The following is a 21,173-nucleotide window of genomic DNA, read 5'->3' as shown; positions in this document are numbered from 1 at the left end:
TTACTTTCGCTGTCGTATCTCCATGCCTTCTCTGTGATCAGGAAAATTTTACTGAAAGTATGCAAAAGATCCATTCATTAACAAACAAACTACAAATCCAAATGAAAATAACTTATTTACAAGATTTACTATATCTTAAGTGGAAGACAATGTTCTGCCCACCAGATATGCCTCTGAAAACAGATAACATGTAATTATGCACAATTCTCATAAGATCTAGAAATCTGTGAAAATCTGTTAAACTTCACTATTAAGTTCCAAAATTTTGGTGAACTACAAGAGAATAAATAAATAAATATCCATCATAATCAACCCAATAAATAGTTATTTGAAAACTGTGAACAATATCACAATTTTCTTTATCATAAAAAAACAAGAGAACTTAATGTTTTGCACTCTCACTATTTAAATGCAAGTTATAGTAGTTAATACATGGACTGTTTGTTTGTTTTTGAATTTCGCTCAAAGCTACTCGAGGGCTATCTGTGCTAGCCGTCCCTAATTTAGTAGTGCAAGAATAGAGGGAAGGCAGCTAGTCATCACCTCATACCGCCAACTCTTGGGCTACTCTTTTACCAACGAATAGTGGGATTGACCGTCACATTATAACGCCCCCACAGCTGAAAGGGCAAGCATGTTTGGCGTGACGGGGATGCGAACCCGCAACCCTCGGATTACGAGTCGAACGCCTTAACACACTTGATCATGCCGGGCCCATTAATACATGGATTAATATTTGCATCATTCCAAGAATCTAGAAGGCTACTATGTTATACTTGGTTATGCCATGTTGAAAACAATAATCTATAAGTGTTATGGAAATAATTTTTATATCGTTGTTGGTCAGTTTACAATGTTATCATACATGAAGTAGAAAACATAGACATTAAATTAAGCAGTCTGTATATTTGGTTGTCTTTTGAATTACTTACCAGTGTTATGTAAACAATAATCATTTTTGTTTATATTTCTTGGAACCAAAAAATACAGCTAGTTCCATTTCCAGGGAAATAAAAAAAATACACTAGTTTATTTCTATAAAAGATTCAAAGTTTTTTCTTGTTTTTACACAAAATGAACAAGTAGTTGACTAAACATGACAGGGTAAATATTCAAGCATTAATCATAACATGTTGTAGAGTTAGTTATTGAAAAGATAACTTTCATCACATAAGAAAACAAACATTTTTAAAATCCAAGAAAATGCTTGAGCTGGTTGCAAGTACACTTACTTTTCAATATTTTGGTCGATATCTGTCTCATTGAAGTTCAGTTTTTCTCGCTTCTTTTCATAAACAAAGATGATAGCACATAAAACAAACACCTCAGCACAAATTCCCAAAAATGGCCAAAGTGCTCCAAGCTTGTCTAAAAAAAATCAGATATTTCTAATTATTTTAAAATAACTTAGTCATATGTTTACTAATATACCAATGCTGTTAATGTTTCTCATTCTGTCAAATTCACCTTAAACATTCTGTGATGGCAGCACCAGCTACACACAGCATTTGGTATGTTACAAGCCTCACACAACACTTGGTAATATGCACTGGCCTCACACAGTACATAGTATATGTACCAACCACACACAGTAAATGGTATATGTACCAGCCTTACACAGTACATACTATAATATACCAGTCATATACAGTAAACGGTATATATACCAGCCTTACACAGTACATGGTATAGGCATCACACACACATAATACATAATATATGTACCAGACACACACTGCACATGGCATATGTACCAGTCCTACTCAGTATGTGGTATATTTACCAGCTTCACACAGTACATGGCATATGTACCAGTCCTACTCAGTATGTGGTATATTTACCAGCTTCACACAGTACATGGCATATGTACCAGTCCTACTCAGTATGTGGTATATTTACCAGCTTCACACAGTACATGGCATATGTACCAGTCCTACTCAGTATGTGGTATATTTACCAGCCTCACACAGCACATGGTATTTGTACAAACCTCACATAGTGCATAGTATATATACCAACCACACACAGTAAATTATATATGTACCAGCTTTAAACTGTACATAGTATATGTACTAACCATACACACTAAACAGTATATATACCAGCCTACACAGTAAACAGTATAAATGACAGCCTTACAGAGTACATGGCATATATACCAGCCTCACACAGCACAACACATATATACCAGCCCCACACAGTACATGGTATATGTACCATCCAATATGAGTGATGCATAAGCTGGACACAGTATATGAGGCATGTATCAACCACAGTGTGACATACACATCTTCCATAATATATAAAACAACAACTGTCAACAATGTGTGAAATATTTACTGGCCTCAATACTTAGTTATATGTACATCACCTGCAATGTGTAAAACACTCCCTGTACACAGTGTATGTATCATCAACATTGTGTGAAACACTTACTTGCCACAATGCATGGTACATATATAATCAACAATGTGTGAAACACTTAGTAACCACAGTGCATAGTATATGTATCATCAACAATGTGTGAAACACTTAGTAACCACAGTACACAGTATATGTATCATTAACAATGTGTGAAACACTTAGTAACCACAGTACACAGTATATGTATCATCAACAATGTATGAAACACTTAGTAACCAGAGTACATAGTATATGTATCATCAACAATGTGTGAAACACTTAGTAACCACAGTACATAGTATATGTAACATCAACAATGTGTGAAACACTTAGTAACCAATTTGCACAGTCTATGTATCATCAACAATGTATGAAACACTTAGTAACAAGAGTATAGTATATGTATCATCAAGAATGTATGAAACACTTAGTAACCACAGTACACAGTACATGTGTCATCAACAATGTGTGAAACACTTAGTAACCACAGTACACAGTACATGTGTCATCAACAATGTGTGAAACACTTAGTAACCACAGTACACAGTATATGTATCATCAAAAATGTGTGAAACACTTAGTAACCACAGTACACAGTATATGTATCATCAAAAATGTGTGAAACACTTAGTAACCACAGTACACAGTATATGTATCATAAACAACGGTGAAACATTTAGTAACCAATTTACACAGTATATGTATCATCAACAATGTGTGAAACACTTAGTAACCAGAGTACATAGTATATGTATCATCAACAATGTATGAAACACTTAGTAACCACAGTACACACTATATGTATCATCAACAATGTGTGAAACACTTAGTAACCACACTACACAGTATATGTATCATCAACAATGTGTGAAACACGTAGTAACCACAGTACACAGTATATGTATCATCAACAATATGTCAAACACTTAGTAACCATAGTACACAGTACATTTATCATCAACAATGTGTGAAGCACTTAGTAAACCATAGTACACAGTATATGTATCATCAACAATGTATTAAACACTTAGTAACCAGAGTACATAGTATATGTATCATCAACAATGTGTGAAAAACTTAGTAACCACAGTACACAGTATATGTATCATCAACAATGTGTGAAACACTTAGGAACCAATTTACACAGTATATGTATCATCAACAACGTATTAAACACTTAGTAACCACAGTACACGGTACTTGTATCATCAACAATGTGTGAAACACTTAGTAACCAGAGTACATAGTATATGTATCATCAACAATGTGTGAAACACTTAGTAACCACAGTACACAGTATATGTATCATCAACAATGTGTGAAACACTTAGTAACCACAGTACATAGTATATGTATCATCAACAATGTATGAAACACTTACTAACCACAGTACACAGTATATGTATCATCAACAATGTGTGAAACACTTAGTAACCAATTTACACAGTATATGTATCATCAACAATGTATTAAACACTTAGTAACCACAGTACACAGTACTTGTATCATCAACAATGTGTGAAACACTTAGTAACCAGAGTACATAGTATATGTATCATCAACAATGTATGAAACACTTAGTAACCACAGTACACAGTATATGTATCATCAACAATGTGTGAAACACTTAGTAACCACAGTACACAGTATATGTATCATCAACAATGTGTGAAACACTTAGTAACCAATTTACACAGTATATATATCATCAACAATGTATTAAACACTCAGTAACCACAATACACAGTACATGTATCATCAATAATGTGTGAAACACTTAGTAACCAGAGTACATAGTATATGTATCATTAACAATGTGTGAAACACTTAGTAACCACAGTACACAGTACATGTATCATCAACAATGTGTGAAACACTTAGTAACCACAGTGCATAGTATATGTATCATCAACAATGTGTGAAACACTTAGTAACCACAGTACACAGTATATGTATCATTAACAATGTGTGAAACACTTAGTAACCACAGTACACAGTATATGTATCATCAACAATGTGTAAAACACTTAGTTACCACAGTACACAGTATATGTATCATCAACAGTGTGTGAAACACTTAGTAACCACAGTGCATAGTATATGTATCATCAACAATGTGTGAAACACTTAGTAACCACAGTACACAGTATATGTATCATTAACAATGTGTGAAACACTTAGTAACCACAGTACACAGTATATGTATCATCAACAATGTAAAACACTTAGTTACCACAGTACACGGTATATGTATCATCAACAGTGTGTGAAACACTTAGTAACCACAGTACACAGTATATGTATCATCAACAGTGTGTGAAACACTTAGTAACCACAGTGCATAGTATATGTATCATCAACAATGTATGAAACACTTAATAACCACAGTACACAGTATATGTATCATCAACAATGTGTGAAACACTTACTGGCCACAGTATGTGAAATACGTACCAGCCACAGTACATGGTGCATGCACTGGTTATAGTAACTGGTGCATGTAATGTTTAAGTTAATGATACAAGTACCAGCCACAGAACCTAGCCCATGTGTCTGCTTTAGTGTCTGGTAGAAGAACCAATGACCATGCATGTTGCAAATACCTATCTTATTATCAAGTATACGTACCAATCTAGATATATAGTGTACACACCTGCATAATGGTCAGGTACATGTACCAACCATGACATATGGTTGACACACCTGTCTTACGATCTAGTAATGTACCAACCAAGGTACATGGTTGTCACACCTGTTTAACGATCAGGTACATATACCTACCACAGTATATGGTGCACATGCCGGTCTTATGATCAGGTAGATGTACCCCAACCACGGTACATGGTGCACATGCCTGTCTTACGATCAGGTACATGTACCAACCACGGTAAATGGTTGACACACCTGTCTTATGACCAGGTACACGTACCAACCAAGGACATGGTGCACATATTTGCCTCGAAAATGTTTGCCCTGTTTGATTTGAATTTTGTTCAAAGCTACATAAGGGCTATCTGCACTAGGTGTCCCTAATTTAGCATGAAAGACTTGAGAGAAGGCTGCTAGTGATCACCACCAACTCTTGGACTATTCTTTTACTGATGGATAGAGCGAATGACCATTGCACTATAATGTGTCTGCAGCTGAAAAGAAGTTACTAATGAATAATGTGAAAGGCCATTACACTGTAATGTGTCTGCAGCTAAAAGGAAGTTACTAATGAATAGTGTGAATGACCATAACACTACAATGTATCTACAGCTGAAAGAAAGAGCATGTTTGGTGTGATGAGGACTCAAACCTATGACTCTCAGATTGCAAATCGAATGCCTTAACCATCTGGTCATGCCAGTCCTATCTGATGCAAACAACACAATAAGTGATGCATGTAGTGACTGGACAACAAAACAGAACACTAGAAAGTTATACAAATAAGAAAAATAATATAAGTAATATTTGATTCTCAAACACTGTTATTGTTGTATTAAAAATCTATAAAAACACTTGTACAAGAATACTGTAAAGTGATACATTACTGAAGAACGAGAAGACAGACTGACCTTTTACTCTGACCAGGATGGTGGCTGTAACATTGTTTACTCCATTACTAGCTTCACACGTGTAGTGTGCTCTATCTTCATAGTCCAACTGTTCTATGATAAGTTTAGCATTAGGAATTCCTTTGTCATTAGCTTCAAACTTAATACGTGTGTCTGGCGTATTCAGAGAATTCCCATCTACAGAAAATACAAATTATTCACACCAGATATACACCAAGAGGCCACACAATACTATCTCTAAGGTAGTTCATATTTCTAAAATGTCTTACCAGCACTTGATGTCATATTTGTAATGACAGAAAAACAAGAACTGTCTTCTGACACATGTAACTATTTTTCTTCCCATTAGAAACAGGTTTGGACAGAACAATTTAAAATATGAAAAGTTACTTTCAAACAAGTTATTCTGTCACTAATATACACGTATCATAAAGTAAAACAATGAGACACTTAAGTGTTTGTTTCTTTCTCAAGCTCTGTCATATTATCACATTAATTTCCTCTTATAAAAAGAAATTCCTTGCCAATTTATCTTGTTTTTCTATGTAAAAGAAAAACAAAACTCACAAAAGTTCCCAGTTTCATACTAAATAAATAATCTAATTTTTTTTCCATAAATATAGATGTTATAAATATTAAAATATGATATCTACTTATTAATACGTTTACAATTTTAACAAAAAACGAATTATTATTAATGCGTGATGTGAGAAAACACACTTGTAAAGAAAATTATACGTGTAAAAGAATGGTCATGGAAGAAGGTCGAAACATTGTTCGCTCCTCTACATAGTCCTTTCTCTACCCAGACCAGCCATTTTTTTCATGTATACATTATAATTAAGTAAAATGAAACTGAGATGATTTAAAACTAATTGAAGACACATAATTAGGTTATTATTATTCACTATGAATATCTATCATTCAGTTGAGGTGAATACATACAAATACAAAGTTTCTATAAGACCAATAATATTAACAGTGACCAAGCAAATCTAACATTAACAGTGATCAAGCAAATTGCTAACATTAACAGTGGCCAAGCAAATCACTAATATTAACAGTGATCAAGCAAATCACTAATATTAACAGTGACCAACCAAACTACTAATATTAACAGTGACCAAGCAAATCATTAACATTAACAGTGACCAAGCAAATCCCTAATATTAACTGTAACCAACCAAATCACTAATATTAACAGTAACCAACCAAATCACTAATATTAACTGTAACCAACCAAATCACTAATATTAACAGTAACCAACCAAATCACTAATATTAACAGTGACCAAGCAAATCACTAATATAAACAGTGACCAAACAAATCACTAATATTAACAGTGACCAAGCAAATCACTAATATAAACAGTGACCAACCAAATCACTAGTATTAACAGTGACCAAGCAAATCACTAATATTAACAGTGACCAACCAAATCACTAATATTAACAGTAACCAACCAAATTGCTAATATTAACAGTAACCAAGCAAATCACTAATATTAACAGTAACCAACCAAATCACTAATATTAACAGTAACCAACCAAATCACTAATATTAACAGTGACCAAGCAAATCACTAATATAAACAGTGACCAAACAAATCACTAATATTAACAGTGACCAAGCAAATCACCAATATAAACAGTGACCAACCAAATCACTAGTATTAACAGTGACCAAGCAAATCACTAATATTAACAGTGACCAACCAAATCACTAATATTAACAGTAACCAACCAAATTGCTAATATTAACAGTAACCAAGCAAATCACTAATATTAACAGTAACCAACCAAATCACTAATATTAACAGTGACCAACCAAATCACTAATATTAACAGTGTGAAAAGTTTGATGTTTTTTATCAACACTGAAAACACATTTAAATTAAACAACTTTTTCCTCGTATACTAAAAAACAAATTAAGTATCTTCGCTGAACTCACATTTACAACAGAAAAATAATTTTGAATTATTATAAGTGATATAGAAAAAAAGTTTTCTTAATAATCACATCAGATAAAGAAGAAATCTGGTGAAACAATCACAAATTAGATATAAACTCAGACAAGATCTGGAAAACTCTCGATATTTAAATAAAGAAACAATGGTCCACCAAATTCCATCCTCAAAATTCAAAGCAGAAATCCAAACATAATAAAACAGCTTCTCATTAACAGTTAAAAAGAGCAGTGAGAAGCTCTCAACCCTCTCTTTAGCCAACAGTTCATAAGTAAGGATTGTAATGTCTTTTACACACACTTTCTATAGCTCAACAGTATTTAACATACCTTTCAACCAAGTGACTGTTGGTGCTGGGATTCCTTTCACATTACAGGGTAAGACCAACCTGTCTCCCTGAAGAAGGTTCAGCGAACTATGAAATACTTCAACTAACTCCGTACGAGCTGTTTGACAAGAAATTTGATTATAAGCCACTTAACACACAATTCAAGGTAACACAAAAACTGACCTTTTAAACATTCATTCAAAAAATATTAAACTGAAATAAACAAACAGTACATATGTACTTGTTCTAGCATTCCCCATTCACTTGTAAAATATACTTTTTACTAACTTCAGTATTAACAAAGTCACCAAACTACATCAACAAAAATCTACTGAGTAAAGATTAACACAATAACACTGGCAAGAGTTAAGTCAGTACTGTGTAAATACATGTTAAACACAACCAAAATTAGGTCAACATGAATAAATAATAATATCTTCAATACAGCATGTTTTCCAAAGATAAATTAATATCTAGTTATAAGGATGCATGCTCAATAGGTACACATTAACAATAAATATCCATTAACAAGTCAGCTCAATAAATAAACATGAACAGGAAATATTCAGCCATAAGGCAGTATGCTCAAAATGTAAACATTAACAATAAATATCCATTAATAAGTCATTACATGAAAACATGAACAATAACTATCCAGTAAAAATTCACCTCAGCATACAAACATGAACAATAACTATCCAGTAAAAATTCAGCTCAGCATACAAACATGAACAATAAATATCCATTAACAAGTCAGCCTAGCATATAAACATGAACGGTAAGTATCCAGTAACAAGTCAGCTCAGCAGGTAAACATGAACAGTACATATCTATACAGAAATCAGCTCAACAGGTAAACACGAACAATGAATATACATTAACAACTCAGCTCAACAGGTAAATATTAACAATAAGTGTCCAATAATAAGTCAGTTCAGTATATAAGCATGAACAGTAACTATCCAGTAACAAGTCAGCTAAGCTTATAAACATGAACATTAAGTGTCCATTAACAAGTCAGCTAAACAGGTAAACATGAACAATAAATATCCTTTAACAACTCAGCTCAACATATAAACACGAATAGTAAGTATCCAGTCATAGGGAAGTCAGCTCACCATGTAAAGCGGAACAATAAATATCCATTAACAAGTCAGCTCAGCATATACACAAGAATAGTAAATTTTCAGTCATACGGCACTCAGCTCAGCATATAAAGATAAACAGTAATTGTCCAGTAACAAGTCAGCACAACATATAAACATGAACAATAAATATCCATTAACAAGTCAGCTCAACATATAAACATCAAAAATAAATATCCACTAACAACTCAACAAAACAGATAAATATTAATAATTACTATCAGGTAATAAGTCAGCTCATGATATAAACATGAATAGTTAGTATTGAGTAACAAGTCAGCTCAGCAGGTAAACATGAACAATAAGTATTCAGTAACAAGTCAGCACAGCATATAAACATAAATGATACATATCCACTAGCAACTCAGCTCAACAGGTAAATATGAACAATAAATATCCATTAACAAGTCAGCTCAACATATATACATGAATAGTAAATTTTCAGTCATAAGGCACTCAGCTCAATATGTAAACATGAATAATAAATATCCATTAACAAGTCAGCTCAACAGGTAAACATTAACAATAAATATCCACTAACAACTCAGCTCAACAGGTAAATATTAATAATAACTATCCAGTAATAAGTCAGCTCAGCTTAAAAATATTAACAGTAAGTATACAGTAACAAATCAGCTCAACATATAAACTTGAACAATAAATATCCATTAAAAAGTGTGCTCAGCATATAAACATAAACAGTATACATACTGTCATAAGGCAGTCAGCTAAACATGTAAACATGAAAAATAAATATCCAGTGACAAGTCAGCTGAACATATAAACATCAACAAAAAATATCCACTAACAACTCAGCTCAACAGGTAAACATTAACAATAAATATCCATTAACAATTCAGCTCAACATATAAACGTTAACAGCAAGTATCCAGTAACAAGTCAGCTCAACATATAAACACGAACAATAAATATCCATTAACAAGTCAGCTTAGCATATAAACATGAACAGTAAATATCCAGTCATAAGGCACTAAGCTCAACATGTACAGATGAATAATAAATATCCAGTAACAAGTCAGCTGAACATTTAAATATAAACAATAAATATCCATTAAGTACACTCAACAGTTAAACATGAACAATAAATATCCATTATCAAACAAGTCAGCTCAGCATATAAATATGAACAGTAAGAATCCAGCAACAAGTCAGCTCAACATGGAAACATAAAGAATAAAAACTTTTACCTGAATATATTTATATATATATTATTATTGTAACAACTAATTTCAACACACTTTCACTAGCATTTCTTTTATGTGAAGGTTTCCTTTTAAATTTGAATCAAATGTTATTTTAATTCCATTATGACATCCCCACAATTTCTTTTCAGCACTTAAGATAAGCATAACACAAACTCAATTATTAAACTTAAATTATAAAAATAAATCTTGCATATGCACACAAATTACCTAATGTTTTTTTATTAAAATTAGATCAAAATCTAAACTTAAACTTAAGTTTCTTTCATACTCAAATTTCATGTCAGCAAGAACATCTATTACGGTTCTTCAATCTATATAGCATACATAAACATATTAATTGCAAGGAAAAACACATCTATTAAAGTTATTCAGTCGATGTATCATACATAAAAATACTCTGTATGAGGAAAATCACATCTTATGAGCTTTCATGCTAAAGTCAACAAGCTAATGATAACATGGTAATTTTGACTAGCTGACATATGGTAATTTCAACAAATTAATAATAATATGGTAATTTTGACTAGCTGACAATAATATGGTAATTTCAACAAGTTGATAATATGGTAATTTCAACAAGCTGATGATACTATGGCAATTTCAACAGGTTAATGACATATGGTAATTCAAACAAGTTAATGATAATATGGTAATTTCAACAAGCTGATGATAATATGGTATTGCCAACCAGCTGATTACAGTATGGTAATGAAAATTTCTTCAATTATTTTGGGCTCATATGTAGATATCTCATCTTATCAATTAATAGTAATATGTGACGTTTCATGTGGTAATCACAAATAAGAGAGAAATGTTTTACTTGTGTCATTTCATGATAACGTTCAGCTGTAAAAAAACTGTAGTATCTAGCAAGGTCGCATAAGAAAAAACTAAGTATGCGACTCACACTGTGACTCAACTGAACTCTACAGTTCTCTACTAATCAGAACAAGAAACACTTCCATTTGGTCAGTTTTAACATAAGTATATACACAACAGAAGCTCACACAAACTGATTTATTTGTATTTATGATCCCTGAATTTTGTTTCCACATTAGATTTTATAATTTACACATTCAAATACATGAAAATTTTTAATAGTTTTTATTTTTTCCTTAAAAATCCTGAACTCTGCATTGAGGAGTGGGGCAAACTTTCTTCAGACCAATGTCAGAGACTAATAAATGGCTACAAGAAGCGTCTCACTGCAGTTATTTCAGCCAAAGGGGGTAACACTAGCTATTAGGGGGCGGGTGTCCTAACTTTTTCCTCAGTTAGTATATGCATTTTTGTAGAATTACATTTACAGAAGATCTTGAAAAGTCTTTTCTTCAGTTATAATTGTTTAGTTATATTCCTATAATCTCTCAGTATTGTTAAAATTGAGATTAAATATCTATATATCCAAAATTTTGCAGCGTCAATTGACAATGATTGCTGTTTAACGGTTAATAAGTAATACACTAAAGTTCAATGTAATGTCACACATTCAATGTACTAGTAAGCAAAACCATTGCCTTGTAACTTAACAACTGCTGTAGCAACATGTACAAGCACACTCCAGGAATTTATAAAAGGGAAATTTCTGCCACAACTCAGGTCCAGTCAACAATATGCTAAAAGAGACTTACTGCGAACTACAATAGTAGCATTAATATTAGTGGCTGTCACTAGTAAGCAGCGTCAATTGACAATGATTGCTGTTTAACGGTTAACAAGTAATACACTAAAGTTCAATGTAATTTCACACATTCAATGTACTAGTAAGCAAAACCATTGCCTTGTAACTTAACAACTGCTGTAGCAACATGTACAAGCACACTCCAGGAATTTATAAAAGGGAAATTTCTGCCACAACTCAGGTCCAGTCAACAATATGCTAAAAGAGACTTACTGCGAACTACAATAGTAGCATTAATATTAGTGGCTGTCACAATACACTGGTATTCTCCAGTATCATTTTCAGTAGTTGTTTTCACAATCATGGAGTTATTTTCAGAGAAAATCTTGATTCTATCATCACTAACCAAGAGTGACCCATCCTTATACCTGAAAGCACAGAATAATACAATTATAGGTGTATTTAAGTTACCTGTACTATTACCATTTAATATAAATGTTTCCTGTTTTTATAAGAGTTGCTGTATACTTAAAAAAACTACACCAGGACAAGAAGTACTACAGAACAAACCACATCAAATCTCCTGAAACAGAAAAACAATAAAAACAAGCAATATGGACAACAAACTTTTCTTTAAGATTAAACTGTACTTTCATAAAATATATCTAAGCAAAAAGGTTTTATAGACCTGGAGATAACCTAGGAAAGTTGAAACACTGTTCTCTGATTATCAATAAATGCCTTAATACCCATACCAACCATTCTGAAATACACTGTTATTTCAAGTGGACTTCTCACCATCAAGAATAATGTACTGTGTATGACAAAACATGAGATTCTTTGTGAACATGACGATGACTGAAGAAGGTCGAAACGTTGTTCGCTCCTCTATTAGTGCTTTCTCTACCCATACCAGTCTTTTTTTAAATATATAATTTTCTCTACAAGTGGGTTTTCTTATCATTCTTGGATTAATACTTTAATAAAATCTCAAAGATTTTCGATTTATGATTCACACATTTATATAATTTGAAAATGATTTAGTAAGTTACTCCTATCTACACATGTTATGTCATTCCTGTATCAAATTCATCAAGTTTTATTCTGAAGTATAACAAGTACAGAATACTATTCAGTTCAAAATGTATTGTTATATATGCTTTTCTTTCCCTGGAAAAAACAGTAAGTAGTCCAGAATGTAGATTTAGAAATTTAGGTGTCCAAAAATTATCTTGAGACACTTGGTTTAGTTACAATTAGAATAATGATTATACATGACAAATTACTACTACATAACTGAAATAGGTTAAAATTTATTTAGAAGTTTAGGCCATGAAAATTAATAAATACTTAACATATTCTATGTTGTTCAAAGTTTACTGACAACTAGAAACTTTCCAAAATTCCACTCAAAAATGTTAGTCATTTACCAAATGAAAACATCTTTAGAAAACACTAACTAACTACAACTAAGACATACAAACACTAGTTTTAACACATTTGTTTATCCTTTCAAGTGTCATTTTGTGATGCAGGAATATGTCATAATTAATTCCTCTCATTCTTTGACAGGTTGTTTAGGCAGAATATTCATAATGAAGCTTGGATTAATAGATGGAAACTTTCAGTTGTAGAAACACAACTGTAGAGAAGGACGTTTTGAAAGTCTCCTGCCTTTTGTCTGCAGAAGAAATGCAGACAACTTTTGAAATGTTGTCCTTACATTTGTGTTTCTACAAAAGGCAATTGCCATCCATTCAACTTAGTTTCATCACACTTTTCTAGTACCATGTCTTTTCTAGATTGTTCCATTCAGTGCATGTCTTTCTGCTGGAAAACAGGAAACTTGAAATCCTTAAACAAAATTTCATCAGTTTCTTTCATGTCAATGCACAAACTTTACAATGATAAAACAATCATATAATATGAAATCTTACATAACTAAAAATACTCACCAAGTTACAGCAGAAGACAAGTCCTCAGTTGTGTTACACACTAGTTCTAAAGGTTTAGGAGGTTTGATAGTAATACCCTGTCCTGAAACTTCTTCATTAGTGTGAATCATGTAGGCTAATATATTGAAGAATATTTCATATAATGTAACTTCACACATGAACTTCATACAATAGCATATAAAATACATAAAACATGCAGTAACCTCAACATGGATTTAATATACTTAAAATACTTGAATAATTTTAAACATTTTTTTAAAATAAACTTATTTCGCAGATATAAATTTCTCTAGCAAAAAAAATATCAATTTATGATATATATATATAACACTACACCAAGTTTCAAGGTCTGAGTCCTACAAACATTTAGTTTTATCCACAATGTGTACACACATTTTAATACAAATACAATTTATATAGCAAAATAACTGACAGTAACTTTTTAACTACAAAGTTCATTTGTGAATACCTTAATTTTATTTGCTGTCAAGTACAAAACTGACTGCGAACTGGCAGTTCCTTATTTTTACTTGTTAACTGAAGCACTGACTGAAAATTGTGAATGACAGTGTGTAAAGAAACACATTAACAAATCAGTATTAGCTTCTGATCCAACCAAGCTACCTACATATACATCCAGTCAAAATTATAGCTAATTAAATATCTACTAGATACAATATGACTTATGACAAATATTATCTTCTGATAGACATGGCTACATACTTGTAAAGAAATTACAAAACCAGGTGAGCAGTACAGCTAATTAATATATTCTTCTTCTTACATTTCTACTTATAAAGAGTAGAATGCACTATTTCACCAGTTATGTGCCCTCATTAACAATGTTTTCAGCTACATTTTCACAAACATCCAACAAACGTTCAGCCAACTTAGTCCTAACATGTATATTAAACCAATAAGGCAAAGCAAAGTCTATACAAATGCATAATAATAAAATTCAAAACTAATAACACCTGATGTTCACATAGTAACCCAACACTGTAATGACAGTGGCAATAAATAATACAGTATGCCATACAAACACACTACCTCTCAACTTGGATCATAACAATAAATAAATAATACAGTATACCATACAAACACACTACCTCTCGACTTGAACTATAAAAATAAATAATACAGTGTGCCATACAAACACACTACCTCTGGACTTGAACTATAAAAATAAATAATACAGTGTGCCATACAAACACACTACCTCTGGACTTGAACTATAACAATAAATAAATAATACAGTGTGCCATACAAACTCACTACCTCTGGACTTGAACTATAACAATAAATAAATAATACAGTGTGCCATACAAACACACTAACTCTGGACTTGAACTATAACAATAAATAAATAATACAGTGTGCCATACAAACACACTACCTCTCAACTTGGATCATAACAATAAATAAATAATACAGTGTGCCATACAAACACACTACCTCTCGACTTGAACTATAACAATAAATAAATAATACAGTGTGCCATACAAACACACTACCTCTGGACTTGAACTATAACAATAAATAAATAATACAGTGTGCCATACAAACACACTACCTCTGGACTTGAACTATAACAATAAATAAATAATACAGTGTGCCATACAAACACACTACCTCTGGACTTGAACTATAACAATAAATAAATAATACAGTGTGCCATACAAACACACTACCTCTGGACTTGAACTATAACAATAAATAAATAATACAGTGTGCCATACAAACACACTACCTCTGGACTTGAACTATAACAATAAATAAATAATACAGTGTGCCATACAAACACACTACCTCTGGACTTGAACTATAACAAGAAATAAATAATACAGTATGCCATACAAACACACTACCTCTCAACTTGGATCATAACAATAAATAAATAATACAGTATACCATACAAACACACTACCTCTCGACTTGAACTATAAAAATAAATAATACAGTGTGCCATACAAACACACTACCTCTGGACTTGAACTATAAAAATAAATAATACAGTGTGCCATACAAACACACTACCTCTGGACTTGAACTATAACAATAAATAAATAATACAGTGTGCCATACAAACTCACTACCTCTGGACTTGAACTATAACAATAAATAAATAATACAGTGTGCCATACAAACACACTAACTCTGGACTTGAACTATAACAATAAATAAATAATACAGTGTGCCATACAAACACACTACCTCTCAACTTGGATCATAACAATAAATAAATAATACAGTGTGCCATACAAACACACTACCTCTCGACTTGAACTATAAAAATAAATAAATAATACAGTGTGCCATACAAACACACTACCTCTGGACTTGAACTATAACAATAAATAAATAATACAGTGTGCCATACAAACACACTACCTCTGGACTTGAACTATAACAATAAATAAATAATACAGTGTGCCATACAAACACACTACCTCTGGACTTGAACTATAACAATAAATAAATAATACAGTGTGCCATACAAACACACTACCTCTGGACTTGAACTATAACAATAAATAAATAATACAGTGTGCCATACAAACACACTACCTCTGGACTTGAACTATAACAATAAATAAATAATACAGTGTGCCATACAAACACACTACCTCTGGACTTGAACTATAACAATAAATAAATAATACAGTGTGCCATACAAACACACTACCTCTGGACTTGAACTATAACAATAAATAAATAATACAGTGTGCCATACAAATACACTACCTCTCAACTTGGATCATAACAATAAATAAATAATACAGTGTGCCATACAAACACACTACCTCTGGACTTGAACTATAAAAATAAATAAATAATAGTGTGCCATACAAACACACCACCTCTCAACTTGAACCATAACAATAAATAAATAATAGTGTGCCATACAAACACACTACCTCTTGACTTGAACTAAAGCCAAAGTAGTAAATTTATTTAAACATATCTAGTACAGTGTGCCTAATGTTTCTCCAATCCTCCATAATGTATCTTTTGACCCTCAAAAATTGTTAAGAAATCCCAGTCTAACATCAAACAAGAGTGACATGTGTTAACTTATGCGACTTGTTACTGTTTAAACTGTGTTGAATTTGTAACAGTCATTTTACTAAAGAACAATCAAAAACTGATGTTGATGAAGACACAAAATACTATGTAAGAAAATAAAGTAACACCTGAACAGCATACCACATGGCAATATTAAGAAAAATAACACCTGAAAAGTATACCATAGACAATATTAAATAAAAATAACACCTTAACAGTATACCATATGACAATATTAAATAAAATAACACCTGAACAGTATACCATACGACAATATTAAGTAATATAACACCTGAACAATCCAGAAAACATGGCAATATTAAATAACACCTGAACAGTATACCATATGACAATATTTAATAAAATAACACCTGAACAGTATACCATATAAAAATACTGAATAAAATAACACCTGAACAATCCAAGAAAATATGACAATATTAAATAACACCTGAAAAGTATACCATATGACAATATTAAATAAAATAACACCTGAACAGTATACCATATGACAATATTAAATATGAGACAAATAAATTAATATGATGCATCTAACACTACCATTGTTTTCTAACTAACCACTGACACTTAACAAACACATTCAACTGGCTACAGGAAGGAATACTGTTACATCTTCTGTGTAAGATAATAAGGAAACACAATGGTGCCTGGAAAGTTACAGCATTTGTTATTAAATTCAAGGAAATAATTATCAAACCCTAATTGAACTAAACTAATGATGCATTGTGATACTACATATAGTTATTAACTATATTAATATGAGCTTAGGCCTACAAGAGATGAAGCCAATGGTAGTGAATGTACTACATTTGCTCACTAAACAGCATCTGAAGGTATTAAAGTGTACAGCTGTAGTAAGAATGTCACTTGGATGTTGTGTTTAAAATGTTTGTGAAATAAGAGACTGTGTTTCAATATTAACTTCTGTAATGGTGAACAAATTAGATTGTATCTAATTAGCTTAGAGGAATAAAAATTGTCAAATAACTTATTTAGAATATTCATGTTCAAGAATGGAAATTTTAAAACATTGAAATCAAAAGTATCTATTTGTTGAAACTTGTAATGTTTGATTGAGAATGTTTATTTCTATTGTGCTTTGTTTCTAATGGTAAAGTGCTTTTCTTGAGCAAGTTTACTCAAAACGATTAGAATGCCAAAAAACAACAACAGTGGTCTTGACATTTTCTCTATTTAACAGTAAGAACTACAAGCCAACAAATGTGCTCAAAACTGTAAGGGATCATTTCAAAACATACAGTGGCATATTTAGCCAGGAGCTAGAGGGGGCTCAGTCCCAGGACCCACAGTCTTAATTGGGGCCCATTGATAATTTTATCCTATGTAAAATTATATAGGATATAGGAGCCACAAAAATTATTAGCCCCTGGGCCCATACACAACCTTAAATTTGCCACATAAAACATATCCCATAACACATCAAACGAACTAGAACTTTCTTGGCTTTACACCCATAGCTATGGGAAAAACGTATTTGTATCCTCCCCCTATTTTATTTATGTTTTTATAGGAGACAAAATTTTCAGTAACAGTAGATAAACTATGTATATTTGGCTGATGTATGACGTAAGTTATGTGAGAAAAGTTGCCTCTTGGGGCATTTATTACACAAGAAAAGATAAAACTGTACATATACATCACCAATGTACACACACACACGTACATTTCTGTGCGCTTGCTAATACATGTGATCACTGAACGGACATACCAGCAAAGACCGATGTTTTGTCTGGCTTTAACTAGGCCCAATTGTCAAACTAGCTTCTCTGAAAAAAATTACATCATAACCACCATGCCATTTCTGATAAATTTCTCATTAGTATGACAATTGGACCTACATATAGTTTACTTTTAGTTATAATTTAAATGTTTATTATTTCAACAATAAATCCAACCAACTGAAGAAATATTTGCATACGGTTCTGTGATTTACGTCTGAATGAAGTTTACTATCTTGACACTTTAATTTGTTTGAACCATTTTAGTTAAGCTTAAGATGATAAAAAAAAGTAAAACTCGTAGCTTTATTTAAGTTAAGTAAAAGTAGAACTAAAACAATTATCTCAATGGGGCTTTCGCTATTCCTTTATAAGTATGTGAATTATTTAAATTTAACCCATTCACATTTCGGAATCACAATATGTAATTATACCGATAACGACAGACAAAGGTTTTTATTTATATTATTAATACTATATTATTGTGAACTAAATAGCTATCAATTCAAAATTGTCCTCAATTAAAAGTATTCACCTAAAGAACGATAAAAAATTATAGATTACATTCTTCTTCACCCAGAATTTGGGTCTTTCAAACTTTTCTCACCTGCATCATCTCGAGGCACTTCATCATTGTTCGCACTCATTTCAAGAGTATTTCCAGGCACAAAGATGAGAGTGGAAAATATCAACAGAAAATTCAACAAAACGTAGAATCCATCTTATTTGAAAACGAATGAATGACTGAAAGAATTTAAATTCTGAATAAGTTAGAAAAAAGCTTCTCTTATTGAAGAAAAAAGGCTATTTCATTGATATATTTACTGCGTCATAAAATTTATTACAATTGATGTATGTGATTAACCTTCCTAATGCCAAATAAATGATATAGCGTCAAAGCAACATGCACCCTCTCAATCGTAATACCTTAACGTCAATCAATCATTTAATAACCGATTTTTCTGGTATACCAGGTAAAATTCCATACATATTAAAATAAAAGCAATTTATATTGCTACCACATTGTCCCGTTGTGTTTTGTTTTTTTAGAATCCGTACAAAATTAAAAGCAGAAACGTATTGTTTAACATATATTAATATAATCTTCTTCTTGTTGTTTTGAATTAAGCACAAAGCTACACAAATGGCTATCTCTGCTCTGCCCACCACGGGTATCGAAAACCGGTTTTTAGCATTGTAAGTCCGCAGACATACCGCTGAGCCACTGGGAGAACATAATCTTCTAAAAAACAAACACTTGTTAATATATATTAATATAATCTTAAAAACAAACTTGTTAATATATATTAATGTAATCTTCTTAAAACAATCTTAAAATTATTACACTCAAAACATTCTTTACTCAGAAACTACTACATGAAATACCCTTGTTTTATAATTTTTGTCAATTAATAGTGTAACATTCAAAATGTTATTCATACCTCTGGAGGCTTTCTAGATGTTGTGAGAAAACCATCATGTTGATTAAAGTTTCAGCATTGTTACTATCCTGAAATTTGTCAGAAATAAGAATTGTCTGTAATTCTCCCCATCATTGCTTACTGGATATGTTTGTAACCAATAGAAAAGATATATCCTATACTTTATAACTCAGACAATCGTCTCTTCAGATTTAGTAAAGGCTCGGAGTTTGCTATGACAGCATGACATATTTAGACTAGAACCACTGCTCTGAACAGTAATGGAATTTCTTAAAGCTATTTACTGTTTAGTTAGAAAAAATAATACAGTGATTCTGGAACGTTCTATTCATGTCCGATATTTTCTGTGTTCTAAAATGCATATTTTAAACCTACAGAAACTACTCTGAACAACTGACATAAAAAGAAAGGCTTACTTCACAATACAAGTGTGTGAAAAGTCATAAGAATATAGTTTGTGTTAAATTTAACAAAAATAAATGAAATGTAAAATATCGGAACATTGGTTTGTTTGGTACTAAAATTAAATAGAATATACCGAAGGAACACAGGCAGCCACTGCATGTTTGTACATGTGGCATAACTCAACAGCTTATTCACCTTAATCTCTCACCTTCGTTTGTTACACTAATTAGACAAAGTGCAAAAAGTAGTAAACATTAAAATTAAATGTATGAAACTGTTTACGATAAATTAATT

At 31.8% G+C, this 21,173-nt stretch overlaps 2 protein-coding genes across 2 annotated transcripts in view; both read right to left on the bottom strand.

Moving 5' to 3' along the window:
- The window catches only part of LOC143244010 (basigin-like), a 428,663-nt gene that overhangs the window by 209,230 nt on the left and 198,260 nt on the right, over positions 1 to 21,173 (bottom strand). The gene's annotated exons all lie outside the window — the stretch shown is intronic.
- Positions 113 to 19,928, bottom strand: LOC143236806 (neuroplastin-like). Its single transcript, XM_076475384.1, has 7 exons — positions 19,640 to 19,928; positions 14,207 to 14,321; positions 12,525 to 12,679; positions 8,261 to 8,377; positions 5,964 to 6,140; positions 1,233 to 1,368; positions 113 to 173 (listed from the first exon to the last, which is right to left on the bottom strand). The coding sequence occupies exons 1-7, from the start codon at positions 19,677 to 19,679 to the stop codon at positions 113 to 115; spliced, it is 801 nt and encodes a 266-aa protein (XP_076331499.1). The 5' UTR covers positions 19,680 to 19,928.

Source organism: Tachypleus tridentatus, chromosome 2, assembly GCF_004210375.1.
Source record: "Tachypleus tridentatus isolate NWPU-2018 chromosome 2, ASM421037v1, whole genome shotgun sequence".
NCBI classification, from domain to species: domain Eukaryota; kingdom Metazoa; phylum Arthropoda; class Merostomata; order Xiphosura; family Limulidae; genus Tachypleus; species Tachypleus tridentatus.
Note: the sequence above shows the minus strand (reverse complement) of the source record. Positions and strands in the feature narration are given on the sequence as shown.

Coding starts and splice junctions, on each gene's coding strand:
- LOC143236806 (XM_076475384.1), bottom strand. CDS start 19,679: ATGAGTGCGAACAATGATGAAGTGCCTCGAGATGATGCAG. Junction 6,141..8,260: donor AACAGTCACTTGGTTGAAAG/GTATGTTAAATA, acceptor TATTTTCTGTAG/ATGGGAATTCTCTGAATACG. Junction 1,369..5,963: donor CATCCTGGTCAGAGTAAAAG/GTCAGTCTGTCT, acceptor GATTTTTTTTAG/ACAAGCTTGGAGCACTTTGG.